Genomic DNA, 25,303 nt, shown 5'->3' on the forward strand with positions numbered 1-25,303 from the left:
ACAGATGTTTCTGTTTAGTGTTTAGTTTTGATTAATTTTTTATTTTTGTTTTCTAAAAGTATCTGTTTAGATTGTGTTTTCTAGGGGTAACCCCTGTGTCTCTATGGATTAGTATTGAACCAAAGATCGGTCAGGAGTTATGCTCAAATACCTCAAGCCAGTAAGCCTACCACTTTGAGCTGATGGGTCTGGTTTGGGGAGCGCATTCAAAATCGGATTATTTTTTAGTTTGTCCATGTTTTTCTTTCTACCAGGCTCTCTCAGTTGTCTTGTGAACACACACACACAGGTTTCAACTGCCATAGGTTATGTGAGTGAATTGGGTCTGCTGCAATCCCTGGGGCACATACGCATGGCCTTCAGTCAACCTAGGATAAGTGCAGAGGTTATCAAGCCTTCCTACCACTTTCTCACCTCATGAAATACCTTGTTTCATGGCTAGTCTACCATCCATTGCTTGCCTCAATAAGATACAACCTCAGGGTAGCAGAACACTGGCCCTTCCTGTTCACTTGCCACCAGGATTGCTCCATTAATTGACAGTGCTCCATATCAAATGAGCTCCTCTGGCAACAGCAGCAAAGCCACTGGTTTATAGGACCTGTTCTACCTGGTTGAACAGTCACTCCAGCAGAGCTGGGTGGGGGATGACTCAGTGTTTGTGTGTGACGTCTGGTAATTTTCATGAACAGTTGCTTCTCAGTTTGTCTTTGGTCAGTTTCCAGTTTTTGACAGTTTTGTTCAACTTTATAGTTGCTCTGGGGGAAGAGGATTTGTCAGTCTTCTCAAACCATCATGCCGAAAGTCTAAAGTCCCAGTCTACATCATCTTGCCATTGATGCTGGTATAACTTAACTGCCTGATTCTCTGTGATCACATAGTTGCTTTCTCTTACCTGCTCAGCTAGGAAATGGAACAGCAGCAATAGAGTCAACCTGGAGCAAGTTGATATAGATCACTGGGGCCATAGTGGGCATGGATTTTTCCCATGGTTAACTAGGAATTATTTACAATGATCAGGCATTATTTATACTTTTATTCCCTGTATAACTAATAAAACATATTTGCTTTACAAATGGTATATATCATTTTATATATATAAATGTTATTTATATATACTTTGTATCAACCAAAGAGATTAAAATACTGCCTTTTGTAATGAGATTCTAGAAACATTGGTCTTCATTGCACTCATGTTCTCCCTGAATTTTCTTACATTTGCTAATTCAATAAATATATACTTGGTTATCTAAAGTATACAGAGGCATGTTGAGTGATTCCGAGATGAAGCCAATACATGTTTTGTCCTAAAGGAGCTTATAGATTAGTGGAAGTAATAGAATGTAAACATGAAAAATGAAATAGGAAGCGCTAGATGATGTTGAAGAGTTACAGATCTGTGCTATGGAAGTTCAGTAGGGTAATTGAGTTTTCCCTATCTGAGTGATTCTGTTTCACTCATTACTCCCATCACCTCGTCGTCCCTTCTTGCATTCCCTCCCCAGCTGCTTTCCTACTGAAATCCTTATGTTGTTACTCACTCAAGCTAGTCACTATCAATAACATGTACATTGAGCTTCTACATGCACTTTTCTTGTTTGGTATTTGTCTGGTTCATATAAGCTTTGGATATAGGTGGGGTGCATTATTCCTAATTTATGGATAAGGAAACTGACATCAGAGTGTCTTGCCCAAACTCATATATTAGAAGTGAGAGTCAAGTTTTGAACATAGGTGTTTGTACTCAAAATCCTGGGCCCTTTCCAGTATGCTCTGCTGCCTCTCACACAGCAAACTTTCCTCTCTAGCCAGTAGATAGTTGGGAAGAATTAAGTTTGATTAGTTGGGTCAGAATTAGAAGCAGCTTAGTGTGTTTCTAGACGGATACACAAATGAGGCGGCAAAGCAAGAGTGTTCAGGCCACTTTTTGAACCATTTCTCAATTAGGCTTTTTAATGACTTTTAATTTCACAATAATCAGAGATCCATATTTTCATTTGCATCTCATTTATTCCATAGGTGTTGAAGTGTTGCTTTAGACACAGCATATTCAGAACCAAATTCATCATGTCCCTTCTCAGTCTGTTGTCTCTTAACCTTTCCTTTCTCTATTAATGGCACCTCCAGCTCTCCAGTCTCCTAAGCCAGTAACTTGGAAGTCTTTGACTCCTTCCTAACCTTTATCTCAGCATCTAATCCTATCATTTCCTATGCCTACCCCATAGGGTTATTGTGTAGGTAAACTGACAAAACATATGAAGAAAAACTCTGAAAGCTGTGAATGAGAGGTGTTTATTTCCTCCAAGGCAATGCATCTGTTGATGTGTACAGTACTACAAGGCCTCAGCAACCATTCAGAGTTAACTTTTTGTGGCATTGACACTTGCTTTAGTGAAGCATGTACTTAACATCTGGACTAAAACTGCATAATCTTGCATTCTTATAGCAATCTACACTCTTAAAAGCACTACCAAAGGAGGAGGAAAAAAACAGGGAAGAATGAGAGAGAACAAGATTCTCTTGTGTGATTTGCACAACGAGAACTGGAAGTCAAGTTTTCAGACCCCAACTGGTTATATCCAGAGATCTTTTAAACTAAAAACCGAAGTCTATTTTACTAATACCACTCCACCCCTCATTCTCTGTGACCCATGGCAAGTGAGTTAGCAGTGTCTCAGTCTCTACATATAAGTTAGAGATAATGATTGTACCTATTTTACAGAGCTGTTGTAAGGATTGAATTATCTATTTAGAGAGCCAGTGTGCCATATATAAGATGTTCAGTAAGTGGTAGCTATTGGATAACTCTTTCTCCCTCTCCACCTATCTAGAGACTTTAGGTGGTCCTCCTTTGCCACTTCCCTGAGATAGATAATTTATTTCATCTGGCATATTTATTTAGACTGCATCACATTAGACTCTCTCGCAGTTCACAGACATTTACAGGGGGTTGTTGCCCTATCACTTCATTGAAAACTAAGTTCACAATTTTAGGCCAGGCGCGATGGCTCACGCCTGTAATCCCAGCACTTTGGGAGGCCGAGGCGGGTGGATCACAAGGTCAAGAGATCGAGACCATCCTGGCCAACATGGTGAAACCCTGTCTCTACTAAAAATACAAAAATTAGCTGGGCGTGGTGGTGTGAGCCTGTAGTCCCAGCTACTCGGGAGGCTGAGGTGGGAGAATCACTTGAATCTGGGAGGCAGGAGTTGCAGTGAGCCGAGATCATGCCGTTGCACTCCAGCCTGGGCGACAGAGTAAGACTCTGTCTCAAAAAAAAAAAAAAAAAACAACAACTAGATTCCAGTTTTCATGTTTTCCTCTCTACTTCTACTTCTGATTTCCCTGCTAAGGTTTAGACATGACTCTGATGAACTCTTTCAGTTAAAAATTGCGAGATTAAACTTGTACTTTCTAACTCCAAAATGAAAGAGATTTTAGGTTCAATATTAGGAATAGTTTTCTGCAGTCAGGACTGTCCATCAGTAGAATTGGCTGCCTTGGAAGTCATGAAGTCACCCATGGCTATAGCTGTGCGAAAGTGGCTTTTGACTAGCAAAGCTTTGGCTTCCCACTGCTGCTTCTCTCCCATCCAGTCCCTGAGGTCTGCAGGCTGTTTCAGTATACATTGCAGCGAGGAGTCTAACAAACAGATTCGCTACCTGACTTGCATTTTTTTGGCTTTGGAATTTTTGGTTCAGGATTTTATGCTGTCATAGTTTTAAATGAATTGACAGAACAGCAAAGTGTAACTTAAAGTGAAGAAATTTGTCAACCTTCCCCACGGGATTACCAAATACAGAGGACAGGGTTTAATATTAGACTAATGTTGAAGATGAGGCTCTCAAGTCTCCTGCAAAGGAGCTCTGCAGTGAATTCATGATAGCCATGGGCCTCTTGAGTGTAACTAGGGTCATCCATACTATTCCATATGTTAAAGTAGAATAAAATAGTGAAGTCTTGTCATTTGCAAGACTTTTATGCAAAGTTTGACAGATGTTGCATGGTGCTTTCAGGATTAAGAAAATTACATGGGCACTGCTGTGCCTTCGGTGAGATGTTTTATTCTCAGCTGTCACCCTCCCTGCCCCTTGCCCATAACCATAATAGTGGCCAGAAAGTCTGCTTGCTCTACAGTGATGTGTTTTGAATAGTGCCCATTAGTTTTCAGTAGTAACCCTGGCCTGCATGTTAGCCTTCAGTTTAATGACCTTTTTTATGTTCATTCATTTTATTTTATTTCCCATCGTGGTTTTGTTTATTTCTTTTTTGTTTTTTGTTTTTTCTGTTCTCTTTTTTAAAACCGTCGTGGTTTGCCCTTCATATTCCCCAATGTTTGCACATGACAAGATGTTGCCATCCCAACATTACCTCCCACTTCACTGACCAGTGCCACTACTGACCATCTAGCACCAGCCACAACGGGACCACTGCCTTCAGCTCCTCGGGATGTCGTGGCTTCCCTGGTCTCTACCCGCTTCATCAAATTAACGTGGCGGACACCTGCATCAGATCCTCACGGAGACAACCTTACCTACTCTGTGTTCTACACCAAGGAAGGGATTGCTAGGTAAGTGCCTGTGTGTCTGCAGCCAGTTGGCTGCCTCTTGGTCCACGGCAGCCCCGTCATGCTCCCCCTGGTTCTTGGTGCCTGTACCAATTTTTAGTCCAGAAAATACGATCACTGAGATGCGTCTTCTCTAATTTTAGATCATTAAATAAACTCCCAAATGGACTAAAGTCCTGGTAGTCTGTCCTTTTCCGGGATGACTTAGGGAGAGAGTAGATACAGCTATTGAGGTGGAAGGTATTTAAATGTAACTAGGACTGCCCTTTTTTTCCATAAGATTCAGTCAGTATACATTCTGGAGATTAAGGTAGACTTAATTTGTTAAAGTAATCTTAAATGAATATTTGCCACACCCTTATGTGGTGTGGGCTGCGGCGCTCCAGGGGTTCTCCTTGATGAAACGAGTAGTTAGTGATGACTTTTCCTAAAATAGGATTTTCATTACATTCCTCTTCATCTCTACCCCCTCAGGAGCTCACATTGCTCATAGGAGAAGATCCATAATGCTCAGGCTGCTTTACCTCACAGACTGCCTTCACTTTATCTGTCCAACTTGATTCTCCTTTTTCCCCAGTGTAACTGACTTTCTAGTGAAACCAGTGTAATCACTGTAGCCTTTTTTCCCAGTGTGTTCTCTTCAGTCACTTCCCCTTGCCCCTTTCTCAGCTAAAGGTAAATTCAATTAATCCTTCTTGGCCCAGGTTAAGCCCCATGAAGCTCTCAAAGAGCTTTCCCCACCTTTTCAGCACAGAGAGTGTTTCCCTTGAACGTGTGTTTGTATCCCTAATACTGGCACTTGATTATGGTAATACATGATCTTTTACTACCTTAAGCTGTTATTCTTCAATTAGGCTATATGTATTTGTGCTGTTTTCCCAACCAGATTATAAACTCTTTGGAAGGACACATGCCACATGCTAACTGTTCACACATTGCTGAGTAAATCACTGTGCTCTTCCAACCAAAACAAGAAAGCTAAGATACCTGTTTTAGTAGGATCCCTAACACATCAGCTAAAGCTTGTATTTCTACTAGCATGCTTATAGTTGATGTATAATCATAGTTACTACCAGACTGGCAAGTTCAACAGTTGCACGACCCTTTCTTTAATACTCTCAAGAAGTCTGAGTGACATAACTTTTGACCAATAGATGGAGTTACCTGAATGTCATACTGTATGTTTTGAGTTTTACAAGGGTAGGGAAGCATAGGTCTATATAGAAAAATGGTAAGACATTCCTACCAAACAGCAGCTTTCAATATCACCATTAAAATACCAGTAGACTTTAAAATCTCATTGTAGATTTCATAAGCTTTCACAGAAGAAAGCAAGCATCTAGTAATTCTGCATAGTAAGCTTTGTTTCTACAATAGGTTTTTTGCTCTTATTGTGCCTTCTTCCAGAAATGCATTTTTCTCACATTAATTACATCTGGCTTCTTATCTGTCATCCTTAGATGACATCTCCTCAGGCCTTCCCTGAATACCAAACCGAACTTAGCCCCTCGGTGGCTGTCACACAGTGGTGTATCTGAGCCAGCTTGTTCCCAAGCTAATTGTTAAATGCTCGGGAAATTTTGCAAACCTAATGACATGACTTGGCAGCTTGAAATTCGGCATGGTGGGAGTATTTACAGTGACAAATGCTACAAACCAGAGCCAATTGTTAAACATTCACCAGAACACCACTGCTAGCACATCACCCTATTTTTTGGTATGTGTATGGTATTTTTCTGTTTGTTTGCTTTTGTTTTATTATTTTTTTTAGAGCACTTATTACTCTCTGAAATTTTCTCTTTTATTCGCTTATTTATTTTGTCTGTCTTGTTCAATAGAGTATCTCCAGCACCTGGAACAGAGCCTGACATTTAGTAGCACTCAGTAAATATTAAGCGAATACATTAATTTCAGTCAGTGGAGAAATAATAGATAATTCAAGTAATTATGTTGATATTGACTATCCATTTGGTGGGAAAAATAAGTTATATCTCTGTCTTAATTATAGATGAAGGGAGGAATATTTTTTAAAACCTATAAATAGAAGAAAATATAGAAATTATTTTTATCATTTGGGGAATGGGAAAGGGCTTTTATAGGGAGAAAGCAAATCCAGAAGTCATAACAGGAAAGAGTAACAAAGTTAAAAATTATAAGTAAAAGATATCCCAAGAGACAAATAATACAAGCAGATAATTAGCCCGTTAGAGTTAAAAAAAAAAAAAAGTTTTCACCATCGCTGGCAGTCTTGGAAGCAAAATGATGAGTTAGCTTTTGTGTGTGTGTGTGTGTGTGTGTGTGTGTGTGTGTGTGTGTGTGTGTGTGTTTTGAGACAGAGTCTTGCTGGGGTTACCCAAATTGGAGTGCAGTGGCATGAACTTGGCTTACTGTAACCTCCACTTCCCGAGTTCAAGGAATTCTCCTGCCTCAGCCTCCCAGGTAGCTGGGATGACAGGCGCCTGCCATCATGCCTGGCTAATTTTTGTATTTTTAGTAGGGACAGGTTTCACCATGTTGGTCAGGCTGGTATTGAACTCCTGACCTCAGGTGATCCACCTCAGCCTCCCAAAGTGCCGGAATTACAGGCATGAGCCACCACACCTGGCCAAGTTATCATTTTTCATCTATAAAGCTGGCAAAAATTTTAAGTTGATAATATCCAGTGTTCAATGAATTGACAGCTAGGAAGAAAACCACTATAGGTTATTGGTGGCAGTATAAATTACAATAGTCCGGGAAGGGTGATTTGGCAGAATTTTTAAATATTTTAAACATAGCCTTCAATCACGCTTCTAGGTAGACATACAGATATATGTATGCATTGAGCCCTCATACAAACATGCTTATTTATAGCATTGGTTGCAAGATTAGAAAAGGAAGCTATCCACTGATAGAAGAATGGGCACGTAATACACAATCATACATCACATAACAATGCTTCAGTCAGACAGACTGCAGTTACAGTGGTGGTCCCATAAGATTATACTACTGTCTTCTTACTATACCTTTTCTGTGTTTAGATACATAGATGCTTGCCATTGTGTTCCATTGCCTGCAGTGTTCAGTACAGTAGCACATTGTGCAGGTTCATAGCCTGGGAGCAATAGGCTGTCCCATACAGCCTAGGCTCTGCCATCGAGGTTTGCATAAGTGCACTCTGTGATGTTCACACGATGAAATCACTTTATAGATTTGTCAGAACATGTCCCATTGTTAAGTGGTGCATTACTATATGTATACCCATATGAAGTATGGTACAGCAGTTTTTTTAAATGACCTATCTGTATATTTTGATGTGTATGTAAATGCCTAAAGCAGTGATTCTCAACCAGGGACACTTTTGCCCCCCTATCCCTCAGGGGATATTTGGCAATGCCTGACAACATTGTTTTTGGTTGTCATCGCTGCAATGAGGGAGGTGTACTTACTGACATCTAGTGGGTAGAAGCCAGGGATGCTGATGAACATCTGCCACACACAGGACAGTCTCATAATGAAGAATTATCCTGCCCAGTGTCTCAGTGGTGCCAAGGTTGAGAAACCTTGGAGACTGTCTGGTGAGGTGTGCGTCAGTATGTGCCACAGTTAGCTCTCAGGGAAGGACAGGTTTTGACAAAGGAGAACTGATACTTACTTTTTAAAAGCTATGTATACTTTTATATTTAAATGTTTTTAATGAGACTTGTATTTAAATTTTATAATAGATCATGGGTTGGAGTAAGCAGGAATGATTAGTAAGTGAGTTTGTAGTTGGAAGAGATACAGAAGTTGATTGGCAGGGGCAGGTGGACATGACGAGTGTGTGTAAAGGAAGAGGAAGTGCAAGGTAAGGCCATCTGTGTGTATGCTGTGAGAAGGATGCAAAGGCAGGAAAGCTGACCAAACTGACCCCGAGTTTTTGGCAGAAATTAGTAAGAGACTAGAATAAAGTGGACATTTGGAGCCAGATGCTGGAATGCCAGTGAGAATTTGGATATAATCAGATAAGAAGGGACCATTTTAGACTGTTAAGAAAGTTGTACACTGTGATTTTATTAAACAGTACTTTGGGAACACTACCCAAGATGAAAGGAGAGAAAAAATGGAGTCAGGGAGACAAAATCAGGTAGTAATTATGTCAGTCTAGATATGTGCTAGTTGTCGGCCTGGATGAAAAGGTGAAAGCAGCAACTTGAAGTGTATAGCACAAATTTGGGAAATATTTAAAAGGAAGATTTTGGGAGACCATAATAATTTTTGGTTACTTCATCACTTTTATGATTTCTGAATAGAAGCAATGAAGGAGAAGTTAATTCTTTTAAGTCGTAAGACTATATCCTTGCTAATTGTTATATAAACAAAAATTTCTTATTAAGCTTTATCAGCTTAAATTTTCTCATCTTAAAAACAAGGGGTAATATATTTGCTTCACAGACATTTAGTAAGAATTCAGTGTTAGAATGTATGCCACTACCTGCATTTACAGATTCCCACACTTCCTGCATTTGAAAATTCAGCCACCAGGTGGCACCATATGCCTTGGTCATGAGCTGTAATTCTTTTGGGTACCTGAGTTGCCAGAGATTTCAAGGGGTCCTTCCTCTCTGCCTTTTCAGCTATGAAAATTTAAAAGAAGACTTTAATTTAAACGGCAGTACTTTTTGATATTATCTATTAAGTGGGAAGTGGAAAGTAAGGTATTCCTGCTATTGATAGCACTTTGGAGGTGGATTGAAGCCTTAGGGATCTGTTAGTCTAGTCAAGGCGTTAGCAAACCACGGACCCTGAGCTGAGTTGGAGCAGTTATTTAATTTTATGGCCCCGGAGTTAAGAATAGTTTTTGCATTTTTAGTTACATTTGAAATGTTACATAGGTAACTACATAATACTCTCCATTTTGCCTCTTGGCCTGTAAATATTTACTACCGGGCCCTTTAAGAAAATGTTTGCCCACCCTGTCGCATGTTTTCATTTAATAAATAAAGTGAGGCTTGGAAGGCATTAGTGACTTTCGCTCACAAGCAAGTAGCATTGCCAGAACTAGAATCGTATCACCTAACTTCCAGCCCAACGCTCTTTCTATAAAGTGTGCCTTTTTCTTTCCCTTTTGACTCTTTAGTTTTCACATTGTAACCTAAGTCCTACTGTAACCCCACACACTTATGAGAAGTGTTGTTTCTAATGCTCCTTAAATATTATCCTGAAACCAAGGGTTTTTTTTTCTGTATAGTAACTTGGTTCTGGGACCTCAGACCAATAGTGTCAGATCACCTATGACTGATTTTTTTCTTCATAGTAGTACTTCTATAGAAATTTGATTTAGGTATTAGTAACCTTCACTTATTTCTCCCATTGTTACCCTTTCACATAAAACAAACAAAAATATATATGATGTTACTATGCAAGATTTACAAATCAGAAAACAGATTTTCATTCATTCATTCAATGTATATTTGAGATGCAGTTTCCCTGTATGAGCATTCCGCTAAGTGCTTCTATGGTGGTGAACATAAATGAGAGTCTTTTACTTCAGTTTAAAGTAAAATAGTCCCCCTCCTGTGTCTTTCTAGGAGAAAACTTGTTTCAGCTTTTCTGTATAGGGCGAACAAAAGAGACCTGCTCTGTACCCTCTCAGGGAGCTTTTAGTTTAGTGTAGAATACTATACAGTTGACTCCCCAGAACTTAACCCCTAGTAGCCTACTGTTGACTACAAGCCCTGCCAGAAACATCAGCAGTCTATTAGCACATATTCTTTATGTTATATGTATTAATACTGTATTCTTATAGTAAAGTAAGCAAGAAAAAAGTGTTATTAAAAAAAATCATAAGGTACCAGGTGCGGTAGTTCATGCCTATAGTCCTAGCACTTTGGGAGGCTGAGGTGGGTGGATAGCCTGAGGCCAGGAGTTTGAGACCAGCCTGGCCAACATGACAAAACTTCATCTCTACTTAAAATACAAAAATTAACTGGGTGTGGTGTTGTGTACCTATAGTCTAGCTACTCCGGAGGCTAAGGCACAAGAATCGCTTGGACCTGGGAGGTAGAGGCTTCAGTGATCCAAGATCACACCAGAGCACTCCAGCCTGAGTGACAGAGTGAGACCCTGTCTCAAAACAAACAAACAAAAAATCATAAGAGAAAATAGTCATTGTACATTAAGTGGAAGTAGATCATCCTAAAGGTCTTCACCCTCAGGTTGAGTAGGCTGAGGAGGAAGAGGAAGAACAAAAGGGGTTGGTCTTACTGTCTCAGGAGTAGCAGAGGCAGAAGAGGTGGAGAAGATGGAAGAAGAGCAGGAAAGGCAGGCACACTCCGTGTAACTTCTATTGAAAAATATCTGCTTATAAGTGGACCTGCACAGTTCAAACCTGTGTTGTTCAAGCATCAGCTGTACTTCGCTTTTAGACAGGGATCATCTGTGATCAGACCAAGTGTCAGAAACCGCAAAGTGTAGGAAATCAGTTGTAAATCCTGTGATTGAGAGATTTAACTGAAGAGAAAATGGTATTTGTAGGTATCTCAAGTATCTCTGAAAAATAATTTTTGTTACCACAATATTCTTTTCCAGGGGACCTAGCTGATTACAGAGAAAAAAATCCTCTGTAAAAATTATGTGGGTACTACTGTTGGTTCTTTTTAATTAAAATAAAGTAACTTAAGTATAGAAAATTACTGAAAAGCACTTCTCTGCAGTGCAAATGCTCACAAACAATAGGACAAATTAGCATATGGTCATGTAGACCTAAACAGTTTTTAATCTGCAATTTCAAGGCAAATTATCAATATTTTAAAGTAAGAATTTTCATTCAATAGATTAGAATAATTTCTTCAATGGAGCAGTTTGAGGCTCTTTAATTACTTTCTCAAGACAGGTATAGCTCCTTCCTCACATGAATGACAGTTCCTAAAAGCCAACTGTTCATCTAAAACAGATTCCTTTGCAATATTTGTTGAAAACGCTTGGTTATACAATCTAGTTTTCATTGTAATGAGTACAGTGGACTAAGCATGTTTGTGGACCAGTGTTGGTCACACAGACCCCCAAGATAGGACTCAGAAGCCACCTTTTGTGAGGAACCTAGATAACTGGTTTTAAGTTTTCATCTCATAATATTTAATTCTAGACCACTGGATTCGAGTTGTTTGTGATAAGATTTGTCAAACTTTTCATATCAGCTTCAAAATCATTCAAAAGTAGTGTTACTTTTAAGAAATAAAGTATGAAAATCATTGTTGTGTTCAGCTTATTTTAAAGACCAGGTTACACTTAGGATTTATTTAGATGTTTAATGTTTTTGTTTCCAATTTTAAAAAGTCATAACCTCTAGCATTCTTTTTACTGAGAGTCTCTTACCCAAAATATACATAACATTCTTTGATATCTTCTGTAAAATATCACTAGTTCATACCAGTATCCACCTTCCATCAATTTTTCCTAAAACTCAGTAATTTCTAAAGCCTAAAAAGTTGATGACCAGCTGCCCCATTTGAAATGGCCCTGAGAAGAGCTGTGTGTCTTCTCTGAAAGGAAGTTGTGGTCATGGTCAGCAATGTCAGTAACATTTCAGCAAGAACATCACCGACCTGTCAGATATGTATGCCCTTGCTCTTTTGCCAGTCCCCATCTTCTTTGCACTGTCCTACCCCTAAAAACTTCATTTTTTGAGAGCTAATTTGACTTAAACTGATAGATTTTTTATATGGAGTGGAAAATGAAACTGTGCATTCTAGAAGTGTTCCTAATTGCTGCTGTTTCTCTCCAAATCCTTCTTTGTCTAAAGGGAACGTGTTGAGAATACCAGTCGCCCAGGAGAGATGCAGGTAACCATTCAAAACCTAATGCCAGCGACTGTGTACATCTTTAGAGTTATGGCTCAAAATAAGCATGGCTCAGGAGAGAGTTCAGCTCCACTGCGAGTAGAAACACAACCTGAGGGTAAGTCTTCCACCTGTCTGTCAGCACCCCTAGAGGTAGACCTCTCTGAGGTTCTACCTTTGTTTAGCCTTGCAAACCATAGAGGAGCGGAAGATAACAGTTCCTTACCTTCGGGGTCCTTATCAATTAGGGGAGACAAAATTAATTTACATCAAAAAACAGCAGATAGGGCCGGCCACAGTGCTCAGGCCTGTAATCCCGGCACTTTGGGAGGCCAAGTCAGGCAGATCACCTGAGGTCAGATTTTCTAGACTAGCCTGGCCAACATGGGGAAACCCCGTCTCTCCTAAAAATACAAAAATTAGCTGGGCATGGTAGCAGGCTCCTGTAATCCCAGCTACTCAGGAGTCTGAGGCAGTAGAATTACCTGAACCCAGGAGGCAGAGGTTGCAGTGAGCCAAGATCGTACCACTGTACTCCAGCCTGGGCAACAGAGTAAGACTCTGTCTCAAAAAAAAAAAAAAAAGACCAACAAATAGTACAGGACAATATACTTCTGTTGATGCTTTTGTACATATTCATATTTTACTGACCCTGTAAGACTCAGCTCAGATGCCTTTTAGAATCTTTCCTCTGATTCTAATATTGTTATTTCCACAGTTCTAAAATACTTATCACATTCTTCCTTCAGTTATGACTATGAATTTATCTTGCTTATTTTATAGCAAAGACGGAGCCTTTGTCATCCTTATATTTCCCACAGTGTCTAATGTAATGCCTTGTGTGTGAAGTAGGTATTTAATAATTGTTCTTAACTGGATTGTCCTATCTTATACGTACTGTGCTCTTTAGAATCTCCTTGAGGCTTTATTTTGGACCTGTGGTCTTTTGTGCTAAATAGGGTTACTTGCAATTACATTTCTAAGATTTTCTGTGACTCGAGTGTCAGTCGGGTTTATATTATCAATATGTTGTATATCTTAAGTTTGGGTTGTAAACAATAGGCCTGAAATTACAAGCAGTCAAATCTTACTGAATACTTTTCCCACTTGAGGCTTTTGTCTAGACTTCTGCCTTCTTTTAACACAGGTCACTGTTTTTCCTCAGTGTATTCTTCAGTCTACTTTTATTATTAACAGCACTAGTTTTTCTGCAACTTCCAGTAATATTCTGTGATTCCATGTATAGAAAAGAAAAAAAAACTTCCAGTAATAAAAAATTTTACTTTGAGTAGAGGTATATAGAATACATTTATAGAGGCTACTGATCAGGCAACTAAACAGATTAAATGACTTAACCAGTGAAACTGTAGAAATAATTTAAGAACTTTACCTGACAGGTGGAATAAGTCAAGAAACTATAGAACTTCACTTTCTAATGCTATGGCAAATTATTCACCTATCAAACATGTATTGAGAACCTCCTATATCAGGTAATGTACAAGATACTGGAGATACAGGGGTGAACAAGCTAGGTCTTCTTCCCTTAAAGAAGGAGCAGGCAAAATAGGAGACCTTTGATCATTTCAGTGACAGAGATTGTGAATCAAACCCAGGCAAGAACAAAAGGGCCATCAGAGAGTCAGGGGGTTAAGGGAAGAGTGTGTTGTCATTATAGGCAGGATGTTGAATTTTACAGTTATCTGTGTTCAGACAAGAGCAGGAATACTCTATTAGGTTTCAAGCCCAGTTATCCTTCAGCAGCTTTCATGTAGAGGCATCATTCATGAGAGATACTAGGATATAGAATAGGAAAAACTTGTACTGTAAAAGATAGAAAAGGCAAGGCAGGATCCTAGGGAAAGATGAGACCTGAGACTGGCCTTGAGGCATTTGACTTAGAGCAAGCGTTTTGGGGGAAGGAATTTGTGTAACCCAAATCCCAGAAATAGAATCTAACAGTGCACAGCCAAGGTAAGTCATGACGAAAATGAAGGAAATGCAAAGGTTCTATCCTGAGGCTGTGAACCTTCTGAAACTGCATGAAAATAAGTATTTGGGTCTGTACATATTCACATTTCCCTTGGAAAGAATCTGTAGTTTTCATTATTTCAGAGCTTATAAGTCAAATTGTTGAGAACCACTGAACTAGGAGGGTCATTGTCAGATTTAGAGATGAAGGAAAAGGGGTGAAGAAGAGTGGATTTATTGAGTGCCCACCGTGTGTCAGCCCCTGTGTTAGGCAGTCAGGATGGAAAGATGAGTAAGGATGTAAAGACTTAGGCAGTCAGGATGGAAAGATGAGTAAGGATGTAAAGACTTAGGCAGTCAGGATGGAAAGACTTGACTTTGGTCCACAAGGAGCTTAAGGTCTGGTACCATAGACAACCATGTGGTGTGTTACCACCTTACGGAGAGTAGGCAGCACAATCATTTATTCGAGGAGTTTGGCTAAAAGAAAATAGTTATAAGAATATAGGTAGAAGGGGCCACAGGTTCTGGTGAGGGTATTTTAGGGATGGAGAGAGACTATAACGTATTTTAGCAAAAGGAAAACAGGGAAGAGAGATTTGCATTTCATCTGGAGGTGTTCAGCTGGTGTGGGGGAGGCATAAATGTTGGAACCAGCCCTTGGAAAATATTTTACATATTTAGTTTCACAAACCAACTTAACATTTTTTCCATTTATTATGCCACTGTACAGCTGAAATGAAAGAATTCATTAGCACCTTTTTTAGGATCATATTTGCCTTCACTTGGCCAATGAATATATTGAAAGTGATTTCAAGAGAATTTAGAGACTGTTTTGTTTTCCTTCCACTTTAGTAAGTTAGAGGAAAGTGTTCCATGGCAGCAGAAGTGTGACAAATCCCACCTGTCAGGCTGCACAAAATATACCCTTAACTTAAGTGAATAACGTGATTCATAACTAAAGCAAACAACTGTTAGAGTAACCATATTCAGATTTCTCTATTTCGGTAGCAAAATTAATCTTAAGCTATGGTGCTGTTATTCAGGAAAGCCAGTTTGTTTTGCATTTTGTTAGTTTTTTTCTCCCTTCCCAGTTTTTAAATCTAATGAATGTCTATTACAGAAACACTAGTGCCAGAGAAATTGTTTTCAAATATAGAACGTCTACCAAAGTATAGGCATAGACAGCTACCCAGGATTTGTGTATAAATTGGAACTGGAACCTGTCAGTCAGACAAAAAGAATATAGTAAAAGGGTACGTATGTGAGCCATTGTGGGAGTTAGAGCCAGCTAGACACTTAAGCAATCAGACAGTGATCCAGTTTTCCAGTCACATATATCCTATCATGGATATTGTATTAGTCTCCTTACGGGTCTTCTTGAGCCCACGTTTTAGAATCAGCAAGTACTCAACTCCTGGCTCCACCACTAGCTGACTTTCTCATCACTTGGGAAAGATTGTTAACTTCATAACCTCACCTATAAATGGAGATGATAATACCCATCTCATTTGGTTTAGTGCAAAGATTATATGAGAAAATACATGTCAAGTGTTTAGTGCTTGACTGACTGTAACCATTCAATAAATGGTAGCTGTTTTTACAATTATTCTTTTATCTAGTATTGTTCCTTTACTATTTTTCTTCCAAACATCTGTTCACATGTCCTTTCTAAACACAGATCTGATCGTGTCATGCTCCTGCTCATAATTTTTCAGTAGTTACCTAACACCTACTAGAGAAAATGTGAACTTCAATAGCAGGACATTAGAGGGTTCTTCACTATCTGACCTGTCATTGCTTTCACCGTTATCTCTCTCATATTTACTCTGTTTCAACCAAGCTGAACCACTTAACACTGTCTTTTTATATGTTCTCCCTATTGACCCGATTGACTGGAATGATTTTCCCCTTAGGTATCTGAGGAAAGTGTTCATTTTGCTTGACTCCAAGAATTCTTCACCAATCCTTCTTTTCCCTCCCAAACCCCTCCCAAAGCAGAATTGTGTGCTCTCGCCTTTCTGTTTTTATTATAACCATTACTAAATCTGTTAGCACTTTGACATTTTTTGTGACTCTTTATATGTCAGACTTTCCTGCTAGACTGGGAGTTCTTTGTAGGCAGGATTCTCTTCATCACTGTATCCCTCATGCCTGCCTACCACAATGCCCAGCAAAAGAAGGATCTCTTTCTGTGACGGTTGCCTTTTATGTCTTGCGTAGTCCCACCACAGAACTGGGATTTTATAAACTGCAAAAGTTTTCCAGTGTAATTTCTTGTTTTGATTTGAATCGTAAAAAGGAAAATATATTTATGTATTATTTTAAATCCAGTTCAATCAAATCCATTGTTTTCTTGTTTTCTATTATTTTTAAAATGTGATCAATATGGCAGTATTGCCAAGAATAGTTGCTGAGGAGTGTAGTGTTTAATTCCCACCTTTCTCTCTGGAACTTTTCTTTCTAGTTCAGCTCCCTGGCCCAGCACCTAATATTCGTGCGTATGCAGTTTCACCTACCTCCATCACTGTAATGTGGGAAACACCGTTATCTGGCAATGGGGAAATTCAGAATTATAAATTGTACTACATGGAAAAGGGGACTGATAAAGAACAGGTATGAAGTGAAGCAACTTTTCAAACCATTGATTGGAAGAGTAGAGTTGAAATATGTGTTTCCAAAACTCAATAGTTGCTTGACTGGAAATGTGAGGGGGGAAAAGGTACATAGGAAATGAAAAGTTGACAGGTTCTGTCATTTCTAAGCAGCATTTCATGTAATCAAGCAGCATTTCTAAGTAAATTGTCAATTTATGATTAATCTGCTTTGACTATTAAAGAACGTTATATAAAAGGAATAATATCTGTTTCATGTAGAATATAGAATTTGTATAGCTAAGTCTTTATTTTTCCACATTTCTTTTGGCTTGAGTTATGTATGTGTAAAATGTTTTATTTTATTCAAGGATGTTGATGTTTCAAGTCACTCCTACACCGTTAATGGGTTGAAAAAATATACAGAGTATAGTTTCCGAGTGGTGGCCTACAATAAACATGGTCCTGGAGTCTCCACACAAGATGTTGCTGTTCGAACATTATCAGATGGTGAGTTCTTCTTCCACAGTATACCACACTTGGTGCCCTGGTGATTTAGGTGTAGTATCATGGGCTTTGATGTCAGGAAGATTCAGTTCCAATCCCAATTCTACCTCTTTCTGGTAGTATGACTTTAGTCAAGTCTGAACATCTTTCTTTATGTGTAAAATGTAGATAATACCAACTTCATTGAGTTGCTGTAAAAAGATTCAGTGAGAAAGCATAGAACATAAAGTGCCTTTTACTGAATAGGCTCTCAGTGTTTGTATTTTTAGTAGAAGCTTTTGTGTAAGTAAATACTATTGCTTGTTCATAACTCAGACCATTCCAGGGCTTTTGGAAGACTAGCCTTATTCTACTTAGCAATCACATTTGCATGCCAAATTAGTCTTTTCAGTTCTTCCGTATTTGTGACTGTTTTCTTTCTCACCTGTGACTGAATTTCTAAATTAAATTACACACACACACACACACACACACACACACACCCATGACCTAGAGCAGTGTTTTTCAAACTATAGCTTGCCAAAGAGATTAAGTAGGTTAAAACCAGCATTTAAAAAAATATATTTTTAGAATAGAACAGAAAACATTAGAGTTCATTACACTTAGTAAGGGTATATGTTGCTTAATGAAACTCAGCTAAATCTAATGTTTTAGAAAAATGTCTTTTTTAAAAAAGTCTTTATATGTATACAGCTCTTATATAAATACACATGCTTTAGAAGCTATAGTTTCACTCCTTTAAGCAAATAGTCAAACTTAACCAATAAAATAACAGACTGACATCACGTGCCTCCTTATGTGATATGTGGAGGAAAACACAATATTACTTCTGTTATATCCCTGCCAAAAATATTTAACTTGAATCTGTTCATGATGAAACAATCAGACACCATCCAAATTACGGGAAGTTCAGCAAAAAAACTTTTTTTTAAAATTTTAACCTACTTGGATTCTTAAAATATATTAGTTTTATGAAAGATAAAAAGATTGAGGAATCATTCTAGAATCAAGATTAAAGAAGAGTTAAGACACATGAAATAAAATATGTATGATCTTTGAATCCTGCATCTGGAGGTTAAAAAAAACAGCCATAAAGGATACTATTGGTATAATTACTTTAGGTTAGATATGTATGGTATTAGGCAGTAGTAAATATTAAATAGGTCATTAGCTATATTAGATAATATTTTGGGGTTAAAATTAAAATGTCTGAATGTTATTGTTGTATTGCTTCATTTTGTTGGAGAATGTCCTTGTTCATAGGAGATACATAGTGATATACACTGAAGAATTTTGGAGTGAAGTATCATGATGACTGCAGTCATTGCTCAGATGATTCAGAAACAATATGTAGATAGATAAATATACGTATACATATATAGTAAGATAAATAAAGCAGATGTTGCAGAATATCAATAATTGTGAATCTGAAAAGAATAGCCATTCATTGTACTATTCTTGCCACTGTTTTCCATGGGCTTGTTGGGAGGCCTGGTGCAGTGAATCACACCTGAATCCCAGCACTTTGGGAGGCCAAGTTGGGCAGCTCACTTGTGCCCAGGAGTTCAAGACCAGCCTGGACAACATGACAAAACCCCATCTCTACTAAAAAAAAAAAAAAAATAACTGGGTGTAATGGCACACACCTTTAATCCTAGTACTCAGAAGGCTGAGGCAGGCAGATCACCTAAGCCCAGGGAGGCCAAGGCTGCAGCGAGCTGTGATTGCACCACTGCACTCCAGCCTGGGTGACAGAGTGAGGCACTGTCTCAAAAAAAAACAAAAAAACAGTTTGGAAAAAGAAACAATAAGCAATTATCCCTTGGCTAGTGAACTACCTAAGCCAGTTAGTCAAGATATTGGGAAAAAGTTAAGGGAAAAAATGTTTACTGTAGGTGCTTAAATCTACACAGGAGCCAAATTTTAACTGCATTAAGTGTGTTGGCATGTTGACTACAGTAGCTGTGGGAACTGAACGCATCTCAGCATAGTGATTAGGGGCAGCGCTTTGGAATAATGCAAATCTTGGTTCCTAGGCCAGGTGAAACAAGTAATTTGGACAAGTTAACTTCTCCCAACCTCATCTATAGTTTTCTGATCTACAAAATGGGAATGATAATAGAAACTGTGTCCTGAGATTATTGTAAGGATTGAGTGTCTGCCATGTAATGAGCATGCAGCAAATCTTAGCTGTGATGATGATAATGAAGACAACGATGACAGCTATGTTGGATGCCTCTGCAACTCAGTCACTTCTTAGCATGGAGACTGCTGGAATCATTCATGTACTTTTTTCAAAACACATTTGCCTAGGTCCTGATCCAGATCCTCATTACCTGAATCTCTGGGTTGAGGCTTGAGGCACTTTGCTAGGCACAAGTTACAGAAATGAGCAAGACACATTCTCTTGCCTTCCAGAAACTGTAGCACAGTGGGCACTTAGTTGGATACTTGGTCACCAAATGTTAGAGAGAGAAGGAGAGAAGTTTCCATGGGTGGATCAGGAGAGAAGGGCTAAAGTCAGCATTTTGTGAGTGGAGAGAAAACAAATCAGGTTTACTTTGCTTGCTCTCACCAGTATGAAGGGAGGTATTAGAGAATGTGTGGGTGGGCCACACGCTTTGAGATAACCCTGTATTACATTCTAAAGTGAGTAACTAAAGTTATGTGGCTGTTTAACCAACAGTCCCAAACTTCTCACATCTTAATGAATATTTTCTGATATCTGGTTGCCTTAGGAAGCCAGATGGTTCACTTTACCAGCTGTCATTGCTTAAATATCTTTGCTCTACTTGGGAACTGCCTTTAAAACCAGCTTAGGAACTCCACAGGAAAGCCAGGCTTACTGATTTATGTACATCTCATTTTGATCCATAATGTCACTTGCCATATTCCTTAGACCTGGTTCCAGAAAGATGTATGGTTGTCTGCCAAGATAAAGATAGACGTAGGCCAGGCGCAGTGGTTCATGCCTGTAATCCCAGCACTTTGGGAAGCCAAGGCAGGTGGATCACCTGAGGTCGGGAGTTGAAGACCAGCCTGGTCAACATGGTGAAACCCCATCTCTACTAAAAATACAAAAATTAGCTGGGGATGGTGGGGGCACTTGTAATCCCAGCTCTCCTTGGGAGGCTGAGGCAGGAGAATCACTTGAACCCAGGAGGCAGAGGTTGCAGTGAGCTGAGATTGCGCCATTGCGCTCCAGCCTGGGCAACAAGAGCGAAACTTAGTCTCAAAAAAAAAAAAAAACAGACCATCACCAATAATAAAAGAATACATTTAAGGTTCTAAGTAGATATGGGGTCTAGGGAAGTTCAGAGTTTAGAAGAGTTCAGAGCCACTATATATCCTTGAAAAAAAAAAAAATTTTTTTTTTTTTTTTTTTTTTTTGCTTCTCTAGTTCCCAGTGCTGCTCCTCAGAATCTGTCCTTGGAAGTGAGAAATTCAAAGGTAAAACTTTATGATGCTGCTGTTCATTTTTACTGGTATACTATTGTGCCTCAGAAGAACTTACAGACAGTGAAATTCTGTGGGAAAGCATCAATATAAATGAATGATAGTGTTGTAATATTCTGCGTTTAAAAATACTAAACCTATAAATTAGAACCTAACTGAAAAACATCATAATTAAGCAAAGAAATAAAAAGACATAGATATTACACTTGCATTAAAGCTGGGCTTAAAAACCAACTCATTTATTCTCCTTAATTTTGCTTCCTTTCTCTGATGCCAGAACTGCTTAGCGTTTCTGCAAATAAATTGCTCTTTTTCTGTAAAACATTATATTCTGGATGTTAACTGTTCAGAACCTTAGTGGTGTGGCAGAAGGAAAGAAGTTGTTTATAACACGGTTCCTTAGTGCTGTGAGATGAGCCCATGTGAATCAAAGGCAGACTTCTGTCACATTAGTTGTATCTGCTCAAACTGTCCCTCCTAGCCAAGTTTGCTGTGTACTTAGGGCCATGTGTGGCTCTCGGAGGCCCAGAGCCCTTTGGACTGCACAGACAACTGAGATACTCAGTCCTTTCAAGAAGTACTATAGAGAGCCAAGTGCAGTGGCTCATGCCTGTGGTCCCAGCTGCTCGGGAGGCTGAGGTGAGAGGATCATTTGAGCCCAGGAGTTCAAGGCTCTAGTGAGCCATGATTATGCTGCTACACTATAGCCTGAGTGACAGAGTGAGACTCCGACTCTTAAAAAAATAAGAAAGTACTATAGGACTCCTCTTTTAAGAGATAACCAGCTATTAATTAATCATACCCTTTTTAAAGAGTTTTAGATGGAAATTGTTTCATTTCAGCTCTTCTGCCCTGGATACGGGAAAGAATTTTTATACCTAATAATAGTTTCCTTCCCTAATCCATGTGGTTCTGGCCTTCTTATACTTTCCTTCTGAAAACTTTTCTGAGATTTTTACCCAACATCATTTTTCTGGCAAAATAGTCAGGAGATCAGGGGGTCCAGAGTGTACTACTCGAATGTATCATCTTCTCATTTGATCACTGAGAGTTTTAGAATTTAAAGGTATTTTTGAGTGATTATTAAATAACTTTGTAAAACTCTGAGTACCTTGCTACCTCTATGTTTCTTCTCTTTACACTGTAAAATCAGGATAAAAATATGTAAAACGGACCAAGCTTTTGATATATTCAGCCTATTTTCTATAATCCTGTCTTTCACAGAGTATTATGATTCACTGGCAGCCACCTGCTCCAGCCACACAAAATGGGCAGATTACTGGCTACAAGATTCGCTATCGAAAGGCCTCCCGAAAGAGTGATGTCACTGAGACCTTGGTAAGCGGGACACAGCTCTCTCAGCTGATTGAAGGTAAGCTGTCTTGCACATAGGCAAAAGGTGGGAGACCGTGTCTTTCTCAGATATTGAATTACGCTAGTCTAATGACTGCTCTGAGCTGCCGACTTATACTAACAAATTTAAAATGGTTCAGAAAATGTGTAATGGTTCAGTCTACTTCCGACTTGATACATATTAATGGAAAACACTCTTAAAGGTTCTGCTGTCTCTGAGTGGTGAGATTGAGTTTGATTTTTTCTTTCTTGTGTTTTCTGCATTCTCCACATTCTTTTCTGAGTATATTTATTGCTTGTTTTGTAATTTGAAAAATGATTAAACAAAGCTGTAAAAGCATAGAAATTACTCTACTCAGTTTAGTTGGTAACAGAGGTCTACAAAATGGTTTTTGTAACACTGACCACCACTCGTGTGTATGTGACCTGAAACGTATTTGTGAATAGCCGCATCATTGCAATAATCATACATAACTATGGACACAATAAAGTTTTAGAAAATACTATCAGGGATAGCTTCTTCTGTATAGTTTCCCTTCCTATGCAACAGAGTAATTGGCTTACATGGTAAAACTGGACCCAAATGTGTATGATACATGGGTTCACCCTGAAGATCACAAAGAATCCCCCCCAACCCTGCCCATCTTCCTCAAGCAGGGGAAGTAGAGTTGGCTAAGCAAGGGCAAGGTTCCTTTGCAGGAGAAACATGGGAGGCAGATTAAGTGCTTTCACCCTGTGAATGTTGGGATTGTGTCTACAAAGAATTGAGACAGATGCCCCAAGCTGTCCTTGTTCCATAGGGTTTTCTTTTTTTTTTTTTTTTTTTTTATTGCATTTTAGGTTTTGGGGTACATGTGAATAACATGCAAGGTTGTTGCACAGGTGCACACGTGGCAGTATGATTTGCTGCCTCCCTCCCCTTCACCTATATCTGGCATTTCTCCACATGCTATCCCTCCCCAACTCCCCACCCCCCCACTATCCCCCCTCCATAGGGTTTTCATAGACACCTAATATGGCAGCAGAATTGACTATAGTCCGAGCATACCCCATCCTGCCCACTCCTTTATTAGTTTAACAGTGCCAGGACTCTGTCATGCTCAGTTATACACGCCTCAGCTTTGGCACCATCATCCTACCTCTGTCCAAGGAGTAAACTCACATGGGCTGGGCCTGTTGGAGTTATTGCCTCAGATGTATTGGCTTCGTTTTTTCTTTCAATAGAGCTCATCTGTTGCACAAGCAAACAGATGAATTTGAGTCTAGTACATTTACAACCAAAAGGTGTGAGTTAGCTGTAGCTGTAACAATGCAGTCACAAGGTGTGTTTAATCTTGGGGTAAAAGCTCTGACTCAGGTAATTTTTTTGCTAGGAAACTCCAGAGCAGTGCTGGTAGATAAGAATTATAAGAGTGGGAGGTATTGTTGTTATTATCTAAGCCCAAGAATTAATTTCATCATCCTTTGGAAACTGTAACTTTCTTTATATTTCATCCCTCCTGGGTAGACATTGAAAAGATGGCAGAAGCTTGGCATCACCCACTTTCCTGTGACCCCAGGGACCAGGTTCTTGAGAGAACCAAGATCTAGGGTCAAAAAGTGTCATGTTTTCCGGCCAGGCATGGTGGCTGATGCCTGTAATCCCAGCACTTTAGGAGGCTGAGGTGGGCAGATCACCTGAGGTCGGGAGTTCAAGACCAGCCTGGCCAACATGGTTAAACCCCATCTCTACTAAAAATACAAAAATCAGCTGGGTATGGTGGCACGCACCTATGATCCCAGCTACTCAGGAGGCTGAGGCATGAGAATCGCTTGAACCCAGGAGGTGCAGGCTGCAGTGAACTGAGATCACGCCACTGCACTCCAGCCCGGGCAACAGAGTAAGACTCCGTCTCAAAAAAAAAAAAACGTATAATGTTTTCCCTTGTTTATGGGTATAAGTTTCTAAAAACTGAGAGAGCCATTGACAGTGAAAAACTGTACTCTAGTAATCAGCAAGCTCCTCACTCCTCACCTCACAAATGGGATTGACTTCCTTCAAAATAGGAGAACATGAATGTTTGGCTCCAGGGGCATATCCTTCAGTCTCTTCCAGTTTCTTCACAAGAACCCCCCATCTCTTAGCTGCAGTCCATAATCATGACTGCAGCAGATGGTGCTGAGAAATATCACTAAGGGATCATTGGCCACAGATGTTCTCAAAGTCAGTTTCAGCTGGGTGTGGTGGCTCACACCTGTAATCCCAGCACTTTGAGAGGCTGAGGCAGGTGGATTGCTTGAGCTCAAGAGTTTGAGACCAGCCTGAGAAACAGGGTGAAACCGTGTCTCTACAAAAAGTACAAAAATTTTAATGGATGAACAGAGACTGAAAAGAAAAAAAGTATAAAAATTGGGGGCCAGGCGTGGTGGCTCACGCCTGTAATCCCAGCACTTTGGGAGGCCGAGGCAGGTGGATCACGAAGTCAAGAGATCGAGACCATCCTGGTCAACATGGTGAAACCCCGTCTCTACTAAAAATACAAAAAATTAGCTGGGCACGGTGGCGCGTGCCTGTAATCCCAGCTACTCAGGAGGCTGAGGCAGGAGAATTGCCTGAACCCAGGAGGCGGAGGTTGCGGTGAGCTGAGATCGCGCCATTGCACTCCAGCCTGGGTAACAAGAGCGGAACTCTGTCTCAAAAAAAAAAAAAAAAAAAAATTAACCAGGTTTGGTGGTGCTAACCTGTGGTTCCAGCCACTTAGGAGGCTGAAGTGGGAGGATCATTTGAATCCAGGTAGTGGAGGTTGCACTGAGCCATGATTGTGCCACACTGCACTCTAGCCTGGGCAACAGAGTGAGACTCTTGTCTCCAAAAAAAAAAAAAAAGAAAAGGTCACTTTCTGATTTTACTCTTTTACTCTACATTCAGATAAATAACATTTGCCATTCATAAGGCTTTTCATTTTGAATATTTAATTGCATTTATTATATACTAGGCACCATTCTTGTTGCTGTTATAAAAAGTCTAGTTTTTGCCCATGAGATTATTCATTTTCTCAATGAAGCATTTGATGTGTAA

The 25,303-nt window shown here is 39.4% G+C and overlaps 1 protein-coding gene across 4 annotated transcripts in view; it reads left to right on the plus strand.

Annotated features, from left to right (window-relative positions):
* Positions 1–25,303, plus strand: part of NEO1 (neogenin 1) — a 249,381-nt gene that overhangs the window by 175,891 nt on the left and 48,187 nt on the right. For 3 of the 4 annotated variants that reach the window (XM_021667498.2, XM_021667500.2, XM_021667499.2), the window contains exons 8-13: positions 4,412–4,571; positions 12,331–12,485; positions 16,803–16,951; positions 17,301–17,439; positions 20,837–20,886; positions 22,117–22,264. In XM_021667498.2, coding sequence (XP_021523173.2) covers positions 4,412–4,571; positions 12,331–12,485; positions 16,803–16,951; positions 17,301–17,439; positions 20,837–20,886; positions 22,117–22,264 — 801 coding nt within the window. Of the gene's footprint in view, positions 1–4,351; positions 4,572–12,330; positions 12,486–16,802; positions 16,952–17,300; positions 17,440–20,836; positions 20,887–22,116; positions 22,265–25,303 lie in introns of all 4 variants that reach the window. The other variant, XM_064382335.1, reaches the window with a different exon arrangement.

This window comes from Aotus nancymaae, unplaced genomic scaffold (genome assembly GCF_030222135.1).
Source record: "Aotus nancymaae isolate 86718 unplaced genomic scaffold, 86718_ANA_hifiasm-v0.15.2.pri h1tg000003l, whole genome shotgun sequence".
NCBI lineage: Eukaryota > Metazoa > Chordata > Mammalia > Primates > Aotidae > Aotus > Aotus nancymaae.